Source organism: Phascolarctos cinereus, unplaced genomic scaffold, assembly GCF_003287225.1.
Source record: "Phascolarctos cinereus isolate Bilbo 61053 unplaced genomic scaffold, phaCin_HiC Scaffold_1;HRSCAF=81, whole genome shotgun sequence".
NCBI lineage: Eukaryota > Metazoa > Chordata > Mammalia > Diprotodontia > Phascolarctidae > Phascolarctos > Phascolarctos cinereus.
The window spans coordinates 219731812-219754015 of NW_027555514.1; the positions used below are offsets into that span (position 1 = coordinate 219731812).

Here is a 22204-nt window from a genome sequence, read left to right on the forward strand (position 1 = left end):
CTCAAATTCTCCTGGGAGGCCACGTAGGCGCCGGTTTTGGAAGGGGGAAGCATCCGGAGACAGTGCAATTTCACGGAGCCTCGGAGAGGCTCGGGCTACCGCGGGCGGGGAGTCTTTAGCAGTGTGGTCTCAATTCCCTAGGAAGGCGGAGGAAAGCTGAAGGCGAGGGTTCCCCCCAGCCTCCACCCTCAAAGGAGAGGGATAAAAAAAGCCAAAATGGACCATCCTGTCAGGGAAGTTGGAAAGGGGTGGAGGGTAGGAGGGTAATTTACATAATAATGGGTGGGACCAGCCTTCTGATGAGTCCTTCTCTTGGGGGGGGGGGTGAGGTGATTGTATGGGGGCAGGGGCAGGGATTTTTTGCATCCCTCTCCGGGAAAATGAGGGTGAGCCCCTCCGCCGCTCTGATTGGCCGGAGCAAGGGGGTTCCCACAATCTGGCCAATGAGTTCGGGGCCCGCGTAAGGGGGTGGGGATGTAGGGTGACTGAGCGCGAGCCGGGTGGAGAGGTTGAGATTTAGGCAAAATTGAACTTGAAGTCTACTAAAGTAGGAGGCGCTGCCAGCTATAGCGAGTCCGAGAGGTGCCGTGACTCACCCCACTCACCACACACGTATGCACCCCCTTCTTCCTCTCTAGCCTCAGCTCCAGCTCTAGACCCTGTAACATTTCGCGTTTGCTACCTGGACAGACTGCGACCTCCGCCTCCTCCTTTCGAAGCTCAGGTGGCTTTCTCAATCTTAGTATCTTAACCTCAGAGCCCCGGCCTGGGCCCTCTAACCCAGCATCCAACAGCGATGAAGGGGTTACTGGCGCTGTAGGTATTGGGCTGGCTCTTCCACCTGGCTAGGGGCTCGGAGATGGGCACTTCGCAGGCCGGTAAGTAGGGTTTGGGAGCTCAGGGAGGCTGTGGCACAGGGGAAGCTGGGTGCTGCTGGGAGCTCCGAGCGCAGAAAGAAACCGGGATTTGGTGTACAGGGGGAACCCGAGGCTTGCGAGCTCGGGAATCAGGGGGGACGGCGCCCGAAGCCCCAACCCGGTCCTATCGGGGTGGCCGCCCTCTGAAGCACATAAAGCTGGGACTGGCTGGACCTCCCCCCAACCTTCCACCCCTGCCCGCCTTCTGTCAATCCATTAGTCAATAAACATTTATTAAGAGTCCTGTGCAAAGAAAACACCTATAAAGAAAGATAAAAGACAGTCCCTGTTCTCAAGTAGCTTACAGTCTAATGGGGGAGGGGAGAGCAACGTGCCAACTATATATAAACAAGCCACATAAGGAATAAATCAGAGATAATCAACAGCAGGCAGGTCCTAGAATTAAGAGGAATTGGGAAAGGCTTCCTGTAGAAGGTGGGATTTTTAGCTGGGATTTAAAATAAACTAGGGAAGCCAAGAGGTGGAGATTAGAAGGGAGATCACTCCAGGCACAGGTGACAGTCAGCCAGCAAAGAGTCAGGAGATGGGGTGTTTTGTTCAAGGAACATCCAAGAGGCCAGTATAACTGAGTCCCAGAGTACTTAGTGGGGTGTAAAGTGTAAGAAGCCTGGAAAGGTAGGGGGGAACTTTGAAGGACTTTGAATGCCAAATAGAGGATTATATATTTGATCGTGGAGGTGGTAGGGAGCAACTAGAGTTTACTGGGGGGAGGAGGGAAAGTGACATGGTTAGAGGCATACTTTAGAAGATTATTTTGACAGCTGAGTGGAGGACAGACAGGATGGGGGACAGACTTGAGTCAGGGGGCCCAACCAATGGACTACTGCAGTAGTCCAGGAGGGAGGTGATAAAGGCCTGCACCAAGAGTTGGGGAGATAAGGTTTAAGGGAGAGATGTTAAGAAAGTAACGGGATTCGATAATAGATTGGCTATGGACAATGAGAGTGAGTAGTCAAGGATGACACCTAGATTTTGAGCCTGGGAGACCGGGAGGATGGTGGTGTTCTCGATAGTAATTAGGGAAGTGGGGGAGGGGGCAGGGAAGATGAGTTCAATTTTGTATATGTTGAGTTTAAGATGTCTATGGAACATCCAATCTGAGATGTTTATTAGGCAGTTAGAGATGCCAGACTAGAAGTCAGCAAAGAGATTAGGGATGGAAAAGTAGATTTTAGAATTATCAACATAGAGACACGAATTGAATCCATGGAAGCCCCTCCTTTTCCCTGCTTATTTGTGGGAGTTGGGGGGGGCAGGTTGGACAGAGATTAGCCACAAGGTCAAGTCCAGGTTAGGTGAGAAAAAAGCTCCACCCAACACTCCCTTCTGCTTTCTTCCACCCATCCCATCAAATCTAGACATTGGTAAATTTGAATGCCACTAAACTTTTCCTAGAGTGCACCCCAAGTATGAAGGAAAAGGAGGCATAAACCCGGAAAGTCTCCCCTTACAGAAAAAAAATTCAGGAGACAGTTCAGGAGAAACTGCCCCCGCCACAGCCTTTTTCTTGGGGATGTTTGATAATTGAGAGATCAAAGAATTAGGTATTTTGATCCCATCCCCCCCCCATGCCCCATCCCCCAAGATCCCAGTTTGGAGCTTGGTGAATTTTGTGTCCCACCCACAGCAGGGGTGAAGGGTGTGGGAGTAAGGAAAACACCTGTGTTTCCCCCACAGTTGCTGGGTCTAAATTTAGCCTCTGAGACTTTAAATTATGAACACTCCCAGCTGGAAGAATGGAGGAGGGGTCTGGCACAAGGGGTAGTGGTTATAGAAGAGTGATAGTATCTTCATCTCCTTCGGACTTTGGGAATCAGAAAAGTTATCAATCAGGAAACCAAGGGTTCTGGCCCCTAGTCTGTTTCCTGGGAGAGGGGATGAGGCATTGGCCAGGCCTCTTTTTATCTGGATTTTCAGCCTCTGGGCATCTAGCCTTGTCTGAGTCACACTATGCTCCCTTTGTCTTAGCCCTGATGAGGGGTTGGGGGAGTTTGGAGTTGAGGTCCACATTGAGAAGGGAGTGAGGGAAAGTAGCCCCTTCCTGTTCCGAAATACTGTCTTTCCAAGAGGTCCTGTGATTGACAACCTCCCCAAAGGCTATTGGTCCTCCCTTCTTTCTCCTCTCCCTCCCCTTTCTACTGCTCTGTGTTCCTTGTTTTGTGTAAGATGGATTTTACTCCCATGGGTAGGAGACAATTACTTCTAATTCTCTCCCCTCTCTCCCCAAGTATACAACAATCCATAAACTTATATATCTTAATGTGATTCTATTTTTGGAATGATAGAGCAATGGGATGGAGATATTGGGGGATATCCTTTAACATGGCAGTCCAAGGCAATGTATGGGGTACAAAACTGAATGCATTGTTGGAGTGGGATGGAGCTTTGAAGTAGGGCAGGGGCAAGTATACTACACATTCTCACTAACTTCTCTCTCTCTCTCTCTCTCTCTCTCTCTCTCTCTCTCTCTCTCTCTCTCTCTGCCTGTGGTTTCGTGCCTATGGGAGCAAGGAAATTCTCCACTGATGCAGCTCAGAAACTGTTCTGCCATTTATAATCTTAAAGTGTTGCCAAGGTGACTTGTCCAGAGTCACACAACCAGTATGTGTCACAAGCTCTACTTGAACCTAGCTCTTCCTTACTCTGAGGCTAGCTAGCTCTCTCACCACTAACTCACACTGCTCTCAGGGACATATTTTCAAGAACATCACTGCACACAGTCAGACTCACAAGTCTTTGCTTCGTGGGCATGAGGGAGGGCTTCGGTGAAGGGGCATCCTGTTAGCAAGGGAGGTAGAGGCAGTTAGTTCTAACCTGCCTGGTTTATATGAGTCATCTCTCAGGCAGAAGCAATGCAGTTCTCAGCCTTCCTTCTTGTCCCCTCCAAAATGACAATGCTGATCTCCATCCCGTCTCCCCTCTCCCTTCTCAGTAATGGAATCCTGACTAGGAGAGTGGGGTGGGGATCTGTCAAGGGATCAGGCCTGGTATGGAGCTGGCAAGAGAGGGTTCCGTGGTGTCCATTCCCCACATGCCTTCATGCCTGCTTCCTAATGAGCTGGCAGTGCCCCCAAGGAAGAGTAGCTGCAAACAGGTGGTATCTCTGCTCCTGCCCTCAACTCCCAACACAGGCTTTAACCCACTGGAAAAGGGAGGGGATCAGAGATCAAGGGGCAGAGATACCTTGAATTGTTCATCACTTCCTACATCAAAATCATATTCCATTACATTTCTATATCACAATTTGTTCAGGCGTTTCTCCAACCCATGGGCACCTGGTGGAAAGACACACATACTCAGCCTCTTCATGCACTCCCAATACAGCTTATTCTCCCTTCTTTAGTCTAGGAGTGGCCTGTGTTGGAAAGCTCTTGAATTAAGCCTTTTTGTCCTCAAATAGTGCTGTTGTGGGTTTTATCTGTGTACTCAATGAGGAAGAAGTTCAGAGGCAAACAATAGCTGTGTGGTTCTGATCCCCGGAGCAGAGCAAGGACTCAGTGTTAGCCTCTAGCATAGGCTTAAGCCTGCAGTAGAATTACCAGAGCAGAAATCCCAGTTCAATTTTTCTGTAGAGTCTACCAGTGGGGAAATAGTGGCTAAGGACAGCAATAGTCTGAAAATTCTAACCAGGGACGAACTTAAAAATGTAAACATGAGTCACAAACTTGCAAAGCTCAGACCAGGAGGTCAATAAGCAGACTTTGCACCATATCACATCACTTTGAGAGCACTGAAAGCCTTCAGCAGAGCTGCAAAAGTAGCAAAAAGATGTAAGAGCACAGAAACTCAGCCCAAACATTCCCCTCAGAAATACTCACAAGAAGCAGGCAGGAAGAATGATCAAATGAAAAAAGAATCCCACCATAAAGAGCTTTTATGGTAACCTTACCCAAGAAAATAACATCCTGAAAATTAGAATTGACAAAATAGAATCTAATGACTCCATTGTTGTTGTTCAGTCATTTTCGGTCACGTCTGACTGTTTGTGACCCCATTTGGAGTTTTCTTGAGAAAGATACTTGAGCAGTTTGCATTTTCCTTCTCCAGCTCATTTTACAGATGAGGAAACTGAGGCAAACAGTAAAGTGACTTGCCCAGGGTCTTACAAGTAGTAAGTATCTAAGGCCAGATTTGAAGTCAGGAAGATAACTCTTCCTGATCACAGGCCTAGCACTTTCCACTGTACCATCTAGTTGCCCTAATGTCTCCATTAGACATCAAAAAGCATGTTTCAAAATCAAAAGGTTGGAAAAAAAAATAGAAGGAAATGTGAGTTATAGCAAAAACAACTGACCTGGAAAACTGATTATAGGAGATACTTTAAGAATCACTGGACTACCTGAAAGCCATGACCCCCAAAATAGTCTAGACATCACATTTCAAAAAACAACAAAAACAAAACAAAACAAAACTGCCCAAATTTCTTAGCACCAGATTGCAAAGAATCTACTGGTCATCATGTGAAAGAAAATCCCAAATGAAAACTCCCAGGAATATTATAGCCAAAATCCAGACTTCCCAGGTCAAATAAAAAATACTGCAAATAGCCAAGAAGAATTTGAGTACTGTGGAGCCACTATCAGGATCACACATGATTTAGCAGCCATCACATAAAGGAACAGAGAGCTTGGAATGATATTCCAGAAGGCCAAAGATCTAGTTTATAGCCGAGAATAACTTACCCATCAAAACTGAGTATAATCCTACAGGGGAGGAAATGAATCTTGAATGAAAATGAGGACTTCTGAGCAATCCTGATGAAAACAGAAAGTTTAACATACACAAGAGTCAAAAGAAGCATACAAAGGAAAACCAAGTAAGTGATCATAAGGGCCTAAACAAGGTTAAGCTGTTTACATTCTTACATGGAGAAATGATACATGTTTCCCCTCAGAACTATCATCATCAGGGAGTATAAAGAGAGTTAAAAAGAGGGCCTGGCAGTGATTCCATAATATTTTAATGATTTCAAAAGAAGAATAGAGGGTAGAAGAAATATTGGGTGGGTGAAGGGAGGTGGGAAAAATTATCTTAAATGGGATGCACCAGTAGAGGTTTCTATAACAAGGAGGAGGAAGTAGGGGGTGGGGTGGGAAACACATGAACCTTACTCTCCACTAAAATGGTCAAAGGTACCCTGGACAAGTCAATTAACCCCAAATGCCTAAAAAACAAAAACAAAAAAACAAAATGGTCAAAGGAGAGAATACACATACACAGTTGAGTACAGAAATACATTTCACCTGACAGGGAAATAGAAGGAAAAGGTAGGTAGGGAATAAGAGGAAGAGTAAACTAAGAAAAGAATTAGTCATAAGTAAAACAAATTCTTGAAGAGGAGCTGGAAAACAAAGAGAAGAAAAAGTTTAACAGAACAGGATGGAGGGAAATTAGTAATCAAAACTGTGAAGGTGAATGGTATGAACTCAGTTATAAAATGAAAGAAGATAGAACGGATTAGAAACTAGAATCCAACCATATGTTATTTAAAAGAAACATACTTGAAACAGAAAGATATACACATTTTCTGAAAGGTACTATAGACTATTAATACTAAACACAGGTACATATGAATTTTTATAGGAAAAGTTGAATGAGTTACAGGGAGAATTAGACACTAAAATTCTAATAGTGAGGGCCTTCAATTTTCCCTTATCAGAACTAGATAAATCTAATTTTAAAAAAAGAAATTAAGAACCTGAATAGAATTTTAGAAAAGTTAGATATGATAGACTTCTGGACTATTGAATTGGAATTGAAGTATTAAATGGGATAGAAAGGTGTATATCTATGCTCATCTGTACATGGCACCTTTACAAAAATTGATCAAGGCATAAAAACTTCACAAATAAGTGCAAAAAAAGTCAAAATGTTAAATGCATCATTTTCAGATCATAATGAAATAAAAACTATATTTGATAAAGGGCCTTTGAAAAGAAAATTAAAAATTAATTGTGAACTAAATATCTTAATAATCCTAAAGCATGACTAGGTGAAACAACAAAGTATACATATAATCAATAATTTCATTAAAGACAATGACAACAATGAGTTACAAATTCTCCCCCTCCTTCCTACTCCTTTCCCCTCCCACTCAGATGGCAAACAATATAATATCAATTATACATGTAAAATATACACAACATATTTTCATACTAGGCATGGTTTTTTAATTTAAAATTTTTTAAAATTTTTTTCTTTCATTATTTTTTAAAGCAAGAAAAATAAAGTGAGAAAATTATACTTCAATTTGCACTCAAAATTCATCAGGTTGGTCCTACAAATGGATCCAGAAATGGATTTACAAGTGAATTGTACCAGTAATTTAAAGAACAATTAATTTGAATACTAAATAAACTATTTGGAAAAAAAAGAGGAAAAGAGAGAGTCCTACCAAATTCCTTCCATAACACAAATATGATCTTGATACTCAAACAAGGGAGAGTCAAAACAGAGAAAGAAAACTACAGACCAATATCCCTGATGAATATTGATGCACAATTTTTAAATGAAATATTAGCATGGAGACTACAGCTACATATCACAAAGATGACCAGGTTAGATTTATATCAGGATTGCAGGGCTGGTTCAAAATTAGGACAACTATAGACATAATTGTCAATATTAACAACAAAAATGAAAATCACATGATTATATTAATAGATGCAGCAAAAGCTTTGGACAAGATACAACACTCATTCCTGTTTAAGAGAAAAAACCCAACACTAGAAATCATAGGAAAAAGAGAGTTTTCCTGAAAAGGAATAGTATTATGTATCTACAATCAAGAGCCAGCATTATCTATAATAAGTATAAACTAAGGTCTTTCTAAAAAGATTGGTGGTAAAGTAAGGATGTCCATTATCACTATTACTATTCAATATAGTGCTAGGAATACTACCTATGATAATAAGCCAAGAAAAAGAAATAGCAGGAATAAACAAGAAAGAAGAAGCAAAAATATCATTTTTGCAAATGATAAGATGGTTTACTTTGAGAACCCTAGTGAATTAACTAAAAATACACAACAATGAACAACTTTAGCCAAGATAAAGGAGATAAAATAAATGCACAGAGATCACCAGCATGTCTGTATATTACCAACAAACCCAGAAGGAAAAGTTAGAGAAAATCCATTTAAAATAACTACAGATAGTATAAAATACTTGGGATTCTACCTGCTGATAGATGAACAGGAACTATATGAACACAATTACAAAACATTTTTACACATATAAAAACAGATATAATAATACAATTATCCAAAGGATTCATGATGAAAAAAAGATATACACTTTCAGAGAGAGAACTGATGAATTTTGAGTGCAAATTGAAGTATAATTTTCTCACTTTATTTTTCTTGCTTTAAAAAAAATGAAAGAAAAAATTTTTTTTAAAATTTTAAATTAAAGAACCATGCCTAGTATGAAAATATGTTGTGTATATTTTACATGTATAATTGATATTATATTGTTTGCCATCTGAGTGGGAGGGGAAGGGGGTAGGAAGGAGGGGGAGAATTTGTAACTCAAAATTTAAAAAGAAGAATGTTAAAAATAAATAATAAATTGAAATTTTAAAAAGACAGATCTAAATAATTAGAGAAATATTCATTGCTTTGGGTAGGCTGAGACAATATAATAAAAATGACAATACTACTTAAGTTATTTATTTGGTATCATACCAGTTGGAATACAAAGGATTACTTTACATAGCTAGGGAAAAAAATCACAAAATTTAGCTGGAGAAACAAAAGGTAAATAGCATCAAAAGAATTAATGAAAAAAAGTAGGAAGGAAGGAGGCTTACTAGTATCAGATTTTAAACTACTCAAAGCTGTGACCATCAAAACAATTTGGTACTGGGTAAGAAATAGAGAGAAGGATCCCAGTTATTGGGTCAAGAACTCACTATTCAACAAAAACTTTTGGGAAAAGTGGAAATTGGTATGGCATAAACTAGGTAAAGACCAGCATCTCATACCATATACCAAGATAAGTTTCAAATGGTTACATGCCTTAGATATAAATAGTGACATCATAAATAAATTAGAGGAGCATGGAAGAAATTACTAGTCAGATCTATGGAAAAGGGAAGAATTCATGACTGAACAAGAGAAAGAGAGGTTCACAGAAAGTAAAATGGACAGTTTTGAGTACATAAAATTTAAAAGCTTTTGCACAAACAAAACCAAACTAAAATTAGAAGAAAAGCAGGAAACTGGGGAAAATCTTTGCATCAAGTTTCTCTGATAAAGATCTCATTTCTCAAATATATAGGGAACTAAGTCAAATTTATAAGAATAAGAGCCATTTCTGAACTGACAAATACTCAAGGGATATGAACAGACAGTTTTCAGAGAAAATCCAAACTATTAATATCTATATTAAAAATGTTCTTAATCACTGATAGAGGAATGCAAATCAAAACAACTCTGAGATGCCACCCAATACCCATCAGACTGGCAAATATGAACAGGAAAATTGCAAATGCAATGTAGGAAAACAGGTATGTTATTGTATCGTTGGTAGAACTGTGAATTGATCTAGCACTCTAGCTATTCTAGAAAGCAATTTGGAACTCCTTTGACCTAATGATATGGCTTCTAGTCGCTACCTCAGATCAAAGAAAGAGGCATAGGATTAATATGTATAAAACTATTCATAACAGCTCTTTTCATGGTGGCAAAGAATTGGAAAACCTAAGGGCTGCCCATCAATTGGGAAATGACTGAACAATTTATGGTACACAAATGTGACAGAATACTATTGTGCTATGAGAAATTACAAAGAGGGGTGGTTTCAGAGAAACTTGGAAATATTTGCATGAAATGAGCCAAAGTGAATTGAGCAAAACTAGTAGAACAATTTATACGATAATATTATAAAGAGAAGCATTGAAAGACTTAGGAACTCTAATCAACAAAATGACTAACCACGATTCCCGAAGACTCATGATGAAACATGATACTCACCTCCAAATAAGAGAGGTGATGGACTTAGAGTGCAGGTATATATGAATACAGATATATATGACATGGCTAATGTTGGCATTACTTGATTATACATGTTTATAACAGGTTTTGTTTTTCTTACTTTCTCAATGGGGGAAGAGGGGAAGGTAGAAGGGAAAGAATTTGGAGCTGAAAATTAAATTCAGTTTTTAAAAAAATGACATTATGTGGAAATTTCCTTCCTGTTACCCACCTATCTTTTTTTGCCCTTGATGAAAACCATGCAGAAATGATGGGTGGGAGATGCAGAGTACCAAGATTTGGGGTAGAGGAATAGAGTGCAATGAGGATGGAGTCAATATCAGATAACAGATGGGAGAGACTGGAAGCAGCTGAAGTATGGGAGAGGTTTATGAGGGTCTTGAATTTGATCTTCTATCAGCTGAAAAGACAAAGCTGCTAAAGACCATTCTCTTTTCCCTCCAGTGAGGTCACTCTCTGAGTCTAAGGCTTGAAGGGACAGCAAGAGGAGGCTGAGGGAGGGGAAGGGCTGCCCCCTTCTCTAGGACAAAATCAACTCATTGTGGATTAGGCTATGGCACTGGGTACTATTCCCATCCCTCTGTCCCACCCTTTCTCATCCCTAGTGGACACAATATGAGCTGTGTGTCTGCTCCAAAGGGACCTTTATTTCCAGGGCAGAAGAGGGTAAGGAGATAGAGGAAAGCTATTGCTCTGTGCTCCCCCCTCCCTCTACTAGGGGAGAACCAGCCACCTGAAAAAAAAAAACTCTGAAATAATAGTTTAGACTTGGTTAATCTCTTAGCGTTCATGCCTGTGGTAAGATGTCCCCATGTCTATTTCCTTCTACTCCAGGAATTCTGAATATAAGGGCATGGAATTTCTATATGCCTTATCCTGCCCCATCTCTTCCTCTTACCCAATCTATCTGACATCCAACTCCCACTAGAATCCTGTCCCTAGAGAGAAGAACAGCCCTGTAGTGAGATGGTATTGTAAGGGCATTCCCAAATCCTCAGATCTTCTCATTCCTCTCTCAACAACATGTCCAGGACTGTGTGTTAACAGCAATATGGAAAGCCAGTACAAGTCCCAGCTTTCTGGGCGGTGTGAGGTGGTGATGGGAAACCTGGAAATTATGCTTACAGATCACAACTCTGACCTCTCATTCCTGCAGGCTCCTTTTCTTTCATTACCTCCACACTCTACTTTCTTCCCTGGGAGCAGGGAACATTATTCCCAACTTTTTCCTGGTTCCCCTTTTTTCTCCCTATGGAAAAACCACCTTCTCTCTTAGGACCTGTCCTCTACCTTCCCTCCCTGGTAAAGAACTGTGTATATAAAGAGGACAAGAATTGGCAGGAGGCAGGAAAAGGGAGAAGAGGAGGGAGCCCTATGTAGATTATCATGTTGAGAAACAGAATTCCCAAGAGCAGAGTATTAGCAGGAGGGATCCCTTTAGATCAAGAAGCTCAGAAGAAGGCATTGAGGACCAGAATAATCATGTCTCATCTGGTTCTTAGCATCCTGATTCCCAGAGTCTGAAAATGATCTCCAAATTCCAGCTTCCTGCTCCAGAACAGAGAATCTGGAAGACTTGGAATATCCCCTTTCTTCCCCACCCAAAGCCTCCTTGTCTTGTTTCTGTGATTGGAGGAAAGGAGCATGAGACCGTGTTTGACTGATGTGTGTTCACACCTTCTCACTCTTGCTCCTGTGTCCCAACACAGTGGATCCGGGAGGTAACAGGATATGTCCTAATTGCCATGAATGAGTTCTCTACTCTGCCACTCCCCAACCTTCCCTGGTAAGAGGAGCCCAGGTCTATGATGGGAAGTTTGCCATCTTTGTCATGCTCAACTATACCACCAACTCCAGCCATCCCCTACGCCAGCTCCGCCTCAATCAGCTCACAGGTAACAGCTAATTAGTCTACTGACTACATCTACATAGTACACTGACCTCTATGACCAACACACTGGCCTTTCCAATTGACTACTGGCCACTCACTGTCATCTCTTCACCTCTCTTCCCATCCCTTCTCATCCTACCCATTCTTTCACGCATTCTTTCTTCTACTCTCAACAGCTCAAATAACCATATATAACTACCAAACTGACTACCACAAGTCCTCCACACAGGGTGCATACAGAGGAACAAAGATCTTATGCCGCTGCAGGGGTTAAGGGAAGTAATAGCTAAGATCTAGTCTTGACTTGGCCTCTGCCTATTCCTTTGCATTTGGGGTTATTGTACTGTGTTTACCCTGATTTTCTTCTACAAGTTCCCTGACCTCCTCACACCCAAACTACAGTCCCAATTTCTTGTATTTGTCCCCCTAGGGAAAAGCATGCTGGTTAAATATTATTTGGTTCACTTTTCTCTGGCCTCAGCCTCTCCCTCCTACTTCCTTGCCCTAGTCAGTTGAAAAATAAATGGCAGGGTAGCCTGGAGTTGGGGAAGTGGGGAAAGCTGAGTCAGCTGAATCTTCCAGCCTCCCCCTTGCTCTGCCTGTCTTCTGCTGGCTAAACCAGATCTAGGACAGGTGTCTGGAGAACCAAGAGATGCTTCAGCCTCCTTCCCTATCCCCTATCCCCAAACACAGCCTTCTTCTTTGTAATTTGGGCCTCTTCTACCCAAACCCATCTACCTTGCACCCTCGTATCCTTTCAAATATAATCACAAAGCCAGGATAGACGTGTGTGGAAGACCTGTGGTAAGCAACTCAATTTGGTCCTGGAGATTTCAACTCTACCCTACCCATCTTTCCCTCCAGAGATCTTGGCTGGGGGTGTTTACATTGAAAGGAATGATAAACTTTGCCACGTGGACACAATTGACTGGAGAGACATTGTCAGGGACCCACAGGCTGAGATTGTGGTCAAGAACAATGGCAAAAGCTGTGAGTCGCTTCCCCACATTCCCATTAAATTTGCCCTCCAAAGGCGAGTCCCCTCCATTAAACCTTCATCCTCAGTGCCCTAACCCCCAGGTCCATGACACTGAACAAGTTCATCCCTCATGATACTGCACAGGCGCCAGGGTGGACCTACGTATCCTACAAGTGGATAAATTTCCAGGATGAAATACTTTATAGTAGCCTAGTACTGCTATTCCTTCCCCCTCAGGAAAGTCTCAAAAATTATCCTTCAGGTTCCCTGGCAGTTTTATTCAGCCAGATCCCATACTCCCAGGACATTCATCTGGGCCCTTGTAGACTCTTTTGTAAAAATAATATTTTACTATTTTTTCTCAATTACACGTAAAAACAAGTTTTAACATTTTTTTAGAATTTTGAATTCCAAATTCTCTTCCTCCCTCTCCTCCCCCTTCCCTGAGATGGTAAGCAATTTTATATAAATTGTACATGTGCAATCATGCTAAACATATTTCCATATTAGTCATGTTTTAAAGAAAACACAGACCCCCCCAAAAAAAAACCCACCATGAAAAAAATAAAGTGAAAAATTGTACACTTCAATGTGCATTCAGACTCCATAAGTTTTTTCTCTGAAAGTGGGTAGCATTTTTCATAATGAGTCCTTTGGAATTGTCTTGGATCATTGTATTGCTGAGATTAGCTAAGTTGTTCACAGGCGATCATCATACAATATTGCTGTTACTATGTACAATGTTCTCCTAGTTCTGCTTACTTCACTTTGAATCAGTTCATAGAAATCTTTCCAGATTTTTCTGAAACTAACCTGCTTATCACTTCTTATAGCACAATAGTATCCAATTACAATCACATACCACAACTTGTTCAGCTATTCCCCAATTGACAGACAGCCCCTCAATTTCCAATTCTTTGCCAACACAAAAAGAGTTGGGATAAATATGTTTGTATTGGTAGGCCCTTTTCTCTTTTTTATGATCTCTTTGGAATACAAACCTCCTAGTGGTATTGCTAGGTCAAAAGGTGCACATAGTTTTATAGCACTTTGGGCACAGTTCCAAATTGTTCTCCAGAATGGTTGGATTAGTTGACAAGTTTACCAATAGTTCAGGAGTGTCCCAATCCTACATCCCCTCTAACATTTATCAATTTCCTTTTTTGTTATATTAGTGAATCTTGTAGGTATTGAGGTATTACCTCAGAGTAGGTTTAATTCACATTTCTCTAATCTATAGTGACTTAGAGCATTTTTCATATAACTATAGAAAGCTTTGATTACTTCATCTGAAAACTACCTGTTCATATCCTTGATCATTAATTAATTGTGGAATGACCTGTACTTTTATAAATTTGATTCAGTTCTTTATATATTTGAGAAATGAGACCTTTATCAGAGACACATAGAAAAATTTTTCCCACCTGTCCTTGCAGAAACTTTAAAGTCTCATTCAGCCTGGGACACATCAAATAAGCATGCCCATTGCCTCAACCAAGCTCCTTCCTTCTGGGTAGTCCTCTACCCTCATCTCTAATCTCTTATTCTATTGGCCTCACTTCCTGCTCATTGTACCCTCACACTAAGTCTGACTAAGTATTTGAAGGAGCTGTTAAGGAAAGTATAGAGTTGGGACAAGGAGGGAGACAGGGTGACTGTCCTTCCTAACTCTATCACTTTGGAGGATACCACAGCACAAGACATGGGGAGAGATACTGATGGTTTCCTTGTCTCTGCCTTTTTCCTCAACCAGGTCCCCCTTGTCATGAGTCCTGTGGGGGGAAATGCTGGGGTCCTGGACCAGGAGACTGCCAAACACGTGTGTACCTTTCTTAAACCCCTAAACTTCAGTTTCTTAGATCTTCCCCTATGGTTTGACCTGGCTAGTATGAAGACTTTAGTGTGATTTCAGCTAGCAAGGAGTTCGGGGAAGGGTAATGAATAGGCAAGACCATGGGCAAGATAGTGAATAGGGGATAGGTAGATCTTGGTGATGCCTTTTACCATTCTTTCCCTAACCAGTGACAAAGACAATCTGTGCCCCCCAATGCAACGGCCACTGCTTTGGCCCCAATCCCAACCAGTGCTGCCATGATGAGTGCGCAGGTGGCTGTGGAGGTCCCGAGAGACAGACTGCTTTGTATGTACTAGGGTGATGGGTAGGGTCCTTTTTAGTGTGCCCTGGCCAGAAGTCAGGTTGGAGTAGGAGGGAGGCCTGGTGGCTGGGGGAATGTATGGGTGGGCACAAGTATTCCTCCATCCTGACTCTCCCCCTGTTGCCTAGGCATGCCGACACTTCAATGACAGTGGAGCCTGTGTGTCTCTGTGCCCACTGCCCCTTGTCTACAACAAACTCACCTTCCAACTAGAGCCCAATCCTCACACCAAGTACCAGTATGGAGGGGTCTGTGTGGCCAGCTGTCCCCGTAAGTGGCTGCAAGAGGTAGAGAAAGGAAACCTGGGCAGAGATTAGTGGAATAGGAATAGGGAAAGTCACTCTATGGGTTTCTGGATGTGTGTACATAGGGATAGTGACAAGTTGATTGGAGAGGAAGGTTAAAAAAGGGAGACACAGAGATGATGACCCCTCTATGAGGGACTCTTGGGGAGGAGATCAAGGGACTTTTACCAAGGACATGAGATAAGGGGGCTGCAAGAACCCCAGCTGTAGGCAATCAGGACACCTGAGGGTACAGGAGGGGCAGGCCTTCCCTCTGTTCCCAGTGTATTACACAGGGGAAAGAATCTGGGTTGGGAGTCAGAGGATCTTATTTTGAATCCTGGCTCTGCCAGTCACAACCTATGGCCTTCTTAAAAGTCACTTCAACTCTTTGCCTTGAGTTCCTTTATCTGTCAAATGTAGGGAGTAGAGGACATGCTCTCCTAAGTCCTACTCAGCTTTAAATCCTAGAAAGGTCTGCCAGAGGGTGGAATTTGTCTTTTCTAATTTTCTTCCCATCTTCTCTCCTTGCACAGATAACTTTGTGACAGATCACACCTCCTGTGTCAGGAATTGTCCCAGGGACAAGATAGAGGTAGAAAAGAATGGGATGAAGATGTGTGAGCCCTGTGGAGGGTTGTGTCCAAAAGGTGAGTCAGTCATGGTGGTGGGGAGAAAAATTTCCCATCAAATCCCTCTGAATTTCCTTTGACTCCTTCCCATCCCATTTATGTTTGCAGCCTGTGAAGGGACAGGCTCAGGTAGCCGATTTCAGACTGTGGATTCTAGCAACATCGGTAAGTTTGTGAACTGTACCAAGATCTTGGGAAATCTGGACTTCCTTATCACTGGCCCCAAAGGGTTAGACTCTTCTCTTCTTCAAATCCCTCTTGGGTTTTCCCACACTCTTACCCACCTCCTCACCCCAACTCTAACAAAAGAGATGATCATGTGACATCAATAATGCCATCTCCTCTCTAATATCCCTAATAGATGCTTATCTCCCCTGGGCTCTAACACTTCCTGTGATGAGGGACTTGTGCTTTTGTTTTGGGGAGGGCAGCTTATTCCAATGCTGGATTATTGGAAAATTGTTGGAAAGCTCTTGCTTATGTTAATTCCTGTCTGATCCCTATAATTTTTACCCATTTCAGCCTAGTTCTGGTCCTTAGAATAAATTGTGATCTAATCCCTCTTTCAGCTCATCTTAAAAATATTTGAAGAAAACTTTCATGTTTTTCCTCATCTTCCCCAGAGACCCCTGGCACAACATACCTGCCCTGGATCCTGAGAAACTCAACGTCTTCCAGACAGTTCGGGAGATTACAGGTAAGTGGGGTCAGAGAAGAAGAGATGTGTTTCCAGGGAAACAAGTAGACTAGGAACATTGACAGGGGAAACAGTGACCCCAGGAAGGAGCACTGTACCCCAGCTGCTTGGGAGAGACACAAGCAAGAGAGCAGGTGCAGAGGGAAAGAGGGCAGACTTCATTAGGAAAGCTCCCTTCCTCTGCAGGTTACCTGAACATCCAGTCTTGGCCTCCCCACATGCACAACTTTAGTGTCTTCTCCAACCTGACAACCATAGGTGGCCGAAGTCTCTACAAGTAAGTCTGTTTAGAAGCCAGTATTGTTTGACACAGGACCTATTCGGGGGGGGGGGGGCGGCACTTTTTGGCATCAGGCTTACCCACAGTACATTCTGAGAAACAAGTAAGAAGAATTGGGGGTCACTGGGCAAAAAGAAACAGTTCCCACTCAGTTGTCATGGCCCCCTGGTCCTAAGCTTTTTCTCTGGGGCCTCCTTCTTTATATTGCCATTGCCATCCCCAGTCGAGGTTTCTCACTGCTGATCATGAAAAACGTGAACGTGACATCGTTGGGCCTTCGGTCCCTGAAAGAAGTCAGTGCTGGGCGTATTTATATCAGTGCCAACAAGCAGCTCTGCTACCACCACTCTCTGAACTGGACCAGGCTGCTTCGGGGACCAAAGGAAGGGAGGTTGGATATCAAGCACAATCGCCCCAAAAAGGAATGTGGTAAGTGAGGTAGAAGTGAAGGCCTGAGGGGGACAGGCAGTGGTGATATGGAAGTTCCAAAGGGATGGGGAGGTGAATGGGAGAACAGATTCTGAGCTGGAGATTGTGGGACCCAAGGCCAAGCACAGTGGTTGGGATTTGGTGGGTAGACTGAGTTGGGCTCTTCTGACCCACTTCTCCTCCTTCTTCTTTTTTCCAGTGGCAGAGGGTCGAGTGTGTGACCCACTGTGCTCATCTGGGGGTTGCTGGGGTCCTGGTCCTGGCCAGTGCTTATCCTGTCGAAACTACAGTCGAGGGGGTAGCTGTGTGACCCAATGCAACTTCCTTAATGGGTACTGTGGGAAGCTACAACTTATGTACAGAAGCTGCATTCTCAGGTCAAGCCTTGTTCCCTTTATCCTACAGTAAGGACCCATGTGGCTGTGGGCCTAGCTGTGGTAGCAGGGTTGATAGTGATCACTTTATTCTTGCTACTTACCTTGCTCTACTTGCGAGGGTGGAAGATCCAGAATAAGAGAGCAATGAGGCGCTACTTGGAGAGGGGTGACGTGAATGCTTCTTCTTGAACTTAAGGGACCCCAACAGTTCCCACTGGAGAGCCCCTCCCCACATGCTGTTGAGCCACTCTCAGTCAGTTCTTAATCCTCTCTCTTCAAGCAAACAGTGTGGTACAGTGGTAAGAAAACTTGAACTGGGTCATAGTACTGGTTGTGTGACCTTGAGCAAAGCCTCAGTTTCCTCAGCTGTAAAACAGGGATAAGATCTGCCCTACCTCACACAATTGTTGCAAGGCTACGGTGAAATAATGTATGTGAAAGTACCTTGTAAAATGGTATATGAGAAAATCATCTAAATAGACTTCTTTCCCTTCTTTCCCTCCCCCTCTCCACAAAACACACACACACACACACACACACACACATACTCATACACACACAGAGGAAAATTTCCCTCTAAAGTCCTTATTATCACCTTCTCATGGTCCCTGACACCATGGAAATAATACTTTCTCTGCTAGAGCCCTTACTACATAACCTCCAATCCTTACAGCTTTCAGTATTTCCTGTCTCCCAACATGTTTATGATGTTTCTCAAAAATGGTAACTATTACTTCTTCCTTTCACCACTATGGGCTTTATTTCCCTGTCTACTCATTGCTCTCCCTCTAGAACATGGCTAGGGGTGATGGGAAAGGATTCAGCCCAGGAAGAGGTTTTCCTGACTGCTCCCCTCTGTCACCTATAGAGCCTGGAGCCTCTAGACCCTGGTGAAAAGGCCAACAAGGTCTTGGCCTGAATTTTCAAGGAGACAGAGCTGAGGAAACTCAAAGTGCTTGGTTCAGGTGTCTTTGGAACTGTGCACAAGGTGAGGGCAGCACAGGAATTCCTAAGGAGGGAATCAGAGACACAGTGGCCAGAAAAGCAGGAGGCATTAATGGAAGGGGAAGAATATCAAGGGCTGGAGGAAAAGACTTGATATTTGGGGATGATGGCCTTAGGCTCATGTGGTGCTCCCTGGGCCAAAACAAATTAAAAGCATTGAAATCCTGCTTCTATCACTTAAGGCCTATGTGACTTTGGACAAGTCACTTGTCCTCTTTCTGGGTCTATTTCCTCATCTGTAAAATGAGGTCTGTGTCCAAAAGGTGAATCATGGTGGTGAAGATAAAAGTTTTATTCCCCCAAGTTATGGTGGTGGTAATAAAAGTTTTATTCCCCCAAGTCTCCTCTTAGTGACTCCCATCAAATCCCTTCATTTATACCCTGACCTCACTTTACTTTTGAAAACTGTGAGACTCTTTTTAGCTTTTTTTTTTCTTCTTTCTAGCTTTCTTTTGACTCCTTGGCTTTAATTGCTACATTTCTACTCATCTTTCATCTTTTCATCAGCAATGCTTGAAATTCCTCTATTTCATCAAAGGTCTATTATTTCCCAGTAGGATTATATTCAATCTTGAAGGGCAGATTATTTTCCATTGTAAGTCTTTATCTGTTGCCTCTTGCAATAATGTATTCCTAGATTTTCCTTCCCTTAAAGTAGTAACTGCCAGATCTTGCATGGTTCCTTGGAACTTGAATTGTAACTTTGTATCTGTTTGTATTTTTTTTTTTAACCTGGAAGTTTTAGATTTTGGCTATACTTCTGGGAGTTTTGATTTTAAGATTTCTTTCTGTAGGTTAGCAGTGGATTCTTCCTATTTTTACTTTGCCCACTGGTTCTAATAAAGTTGATTAATTTCCATTTATAACTTCTTGAAATACGGTATCCAAAAAAAGAAAGAAAGAAATATGGTATCCAAGGGGCTTTTTTGGTGACATTTCTCAGTGAGTCCTTTTAGTATTTTTGAACTGTTTCTCCTCAACATTTTTTTGCAGGTCATTTGTTTTTGATGACATATAGCTTACATTTTCTATTTTTCAATGTTTTGATTTGTTTGAATACTGATGTGAGAACTGGCCTATCATTAGGCCCTAGCTAATAGAAATTACTCTGTGTTTGACTACTCACTGACCCAACTTTAAACCAGGAAACTCCAATATACCCAAATACTGGTCTTAGGTCAGCTTCACTGAGACAAAGAATTTTGGCAAAGCCCTCTTGATCATAATCAGTTTAGTAAACATCATCTATTTCAAGCATTTAAGGTTAGCAAACTTGCCTAATCACAATGACCTCTTAATCAATAAGGAGTATTGAACTCTAGGTCACCCACTGATTGGCTTCCCCAAAGGTCCTCTTCCCACCTAGTCTCAGGGAATATATCTAGAAACAACAATTAGACATAAGGGCAGACATGCAGAGCTCTGGGCTCTCCATTAGGGATACCACTACATACCCATGGCACCACCTCATGCTTACCCATGGAACTAAAAGGATGAGTACCTGCACACTTACATGTCTATGAGTAATCAACTGCCTGGTCCTTCTCAGTACCTCACCCACGATCTCCTCACAAGCGGTACCCAGGGTGCGGAACTGTAGGATCTAAGAAGATGGTGAGGATCCCCAAGCACTGGGAAGATTCCTCATGGAAAGAGGGGGCAGGCCTGGGAAGTGCTGTCCGGGAGCTCATTAATCTAGGGAATTAGTTCCCCAGACCACACAGGAGTTTACTCACTTACTGGGTTCAGTGCAAAATCAAAGGAAATATTCATTTTCATGCCTCCTGCTCTTAGGAAATAGTTGCCCTCACCTTCCCACTATGACAAAGACTTACACAGAAGGGAGGAGAGACTAGTAATGATAAAGACTCATATTGAAGTGGGAGATACAAGACAACTGAGGTATTAAAGTGAAAGAGTTAGATAACATAAGGCAGAGGTCTATGAAAAGAGATCGAGAACAGCTGAATGAATGATGACTCTGGGGTGGGGGGGGGGCAGCGCCATTCCTTGATTACACTGGAGTTTATGGCATTGTCCAAGAGGACTGTCATCAGATCTCATCCTTTCAAACACATGAGGGAAGTGGTCCATTGGAGGACTTTTTGCCAGAAGTTACTGAAAGGGAATGCCTTCCCCTGACTTGACTCACTTCAAAGTGACTTGACTTACTTTCTGACTTGACTCACTTCAAAGACTTGACCTTAGATATGAGGCTAGGGGCCAGCTCCAGGGTCTCCTCCCCTATTAAAATTCAGTGGCCTGGATGAGGGATTCTCTTTGTGATGGTATTGCTTACAAAAGCATTCTTTTCATTGCTTCTCAGAGGGGGGAGGGCCCCCGACAAAGACCAATTTGCTTTTACTTGGCTTGGAAGGGAGTACACCTTCTCTGTCCTACCCTAATACTACTTAAACAGCCCTGCAGTTTCTCCCCATTGGGTAAAAAACATGTCCAAGGGCCCCTTGCCCCTATGTCATTACAGCCCTACATTACATAGATGACATTGTACTGGTCACTCAAATGGAAAAAGAAAAGTAGAAAGCACAGATTACAGGGATACTAACCCTGATAAGGGCACCTAGGAGGCACAGTGGATAGAGCACTGGGCCTGGAGTCAGGTCAGGAAGACCTGAGTTCAAATTTGGCCTCTGACACTTACTAGCTGTGTGACCCTGGGCAAGTCACTTAACCCTGTTTGCCTCAGTTTCCTCATCTGTACAATGAGCTGAAGAAAGACACAGCAAGCCACTCCAGTGAGTTTGCCAAGAAGACCCCAAATGGGGACACAATGTAAACAACTGAACAATAATAAACCCTGATAAAATTCAGGGAACTGTCAAGCAAGGGGCCCAGTGGGCCAGAGTTCAGTGCAATATATACCCTGGCCTGTAAAGGATGAACTGTTAGTCATGGCCTCCTCTAAAAACAAACAAAAAAAGACACCCAAGAATTAATAGGACTAGGCAGCTAGAAAGGGAGATGGTCAGTGGATAGAACACTGTGCCTGGAGTCAGGAAGACCTGAGTTTGATTCTGACCTCAGATACTAGCTGTGGGACCCTAGGCACATCACTTAACCTCTGCCTCAGTTTCCACAACTGTAAAGTAGGGGTAATAATAGCACCTACCTAGCAATCTAGGATTATTGTGAGGATCAAATGAGGTTTTTATAAAGTGCTTAGCGCAGTACCTCGAACATGGTAGATACTTAATAAAGGCCTATTCCTTTCCCCTTCTCCACTATTTGGTTACTGGCAGTAGCACATTAAAGGACAGCTAGATAGCACAGCGGATAGTGTCAGAAACTCATCTTTCTGAGATCCAATCTGGCCTCAGACACTAGCTGTGTGACCCTAGACAAGTCACTTAACCCTGTTTGTCTCAGTTTCCTCATCTGTAAAATGAGCTGGAAAGGGAAATGGCAAACCACTCCAATATCTTTGCCAAGAAAAATCTCAAGTGTGGTAACATAGGGTCAGGCATGACTGAAATGACTAAACAATACAGGCCAATGAAACCTGCTCCGAGTCAATTGCCTC

At 42.7% G+C, this 22204-nt stretch overlaps 1 protein-coding gene across 2 annotated transcripts; it reads left to right on the plus strand.

The window, feature by feature from the left end:
• Positions 1-516: 516 nt before the first annotated feature.
• On the plus strand, positions 517-18129 carry LOC110210949 (receptor tyrosine-protein kinase erbB-3-like). 2 transcript variants are annotated; one of them, XM_078145790.1, is made up of 10 exons: positions 517-878; positions 11643-11828; positions 12689-12814; positions 14557-14622; positions 15780-15893; positions 15984-16104; positions 16499-16572; positions 16759-16849; positions 17076-17281; positions 17481-18129. In XM_078145790.1, exons 2-10 carry the CDS (start codon positions 11765-11767, stop codon positions 17687-17689), a joined length of 1071 nt encoding a protein of 356 aa, XP_078001916.1. In that variant the 5' UTR covers positions 517-878; positions 11643-11764; the 3' UTR covers positions 17690-18129. The 2 variants fall into 2 exon arrangements, with proteins under 2 accessions (XP_078001916.1, XP_020845732.2); XM_020990073.2 differs by lacking the exon at positions 517-878 and having other exon boundaries at positions 11278-11828.
• The last annotated feature ends 4075 nt before the right edge of the window (positions 18130-22204 follow it).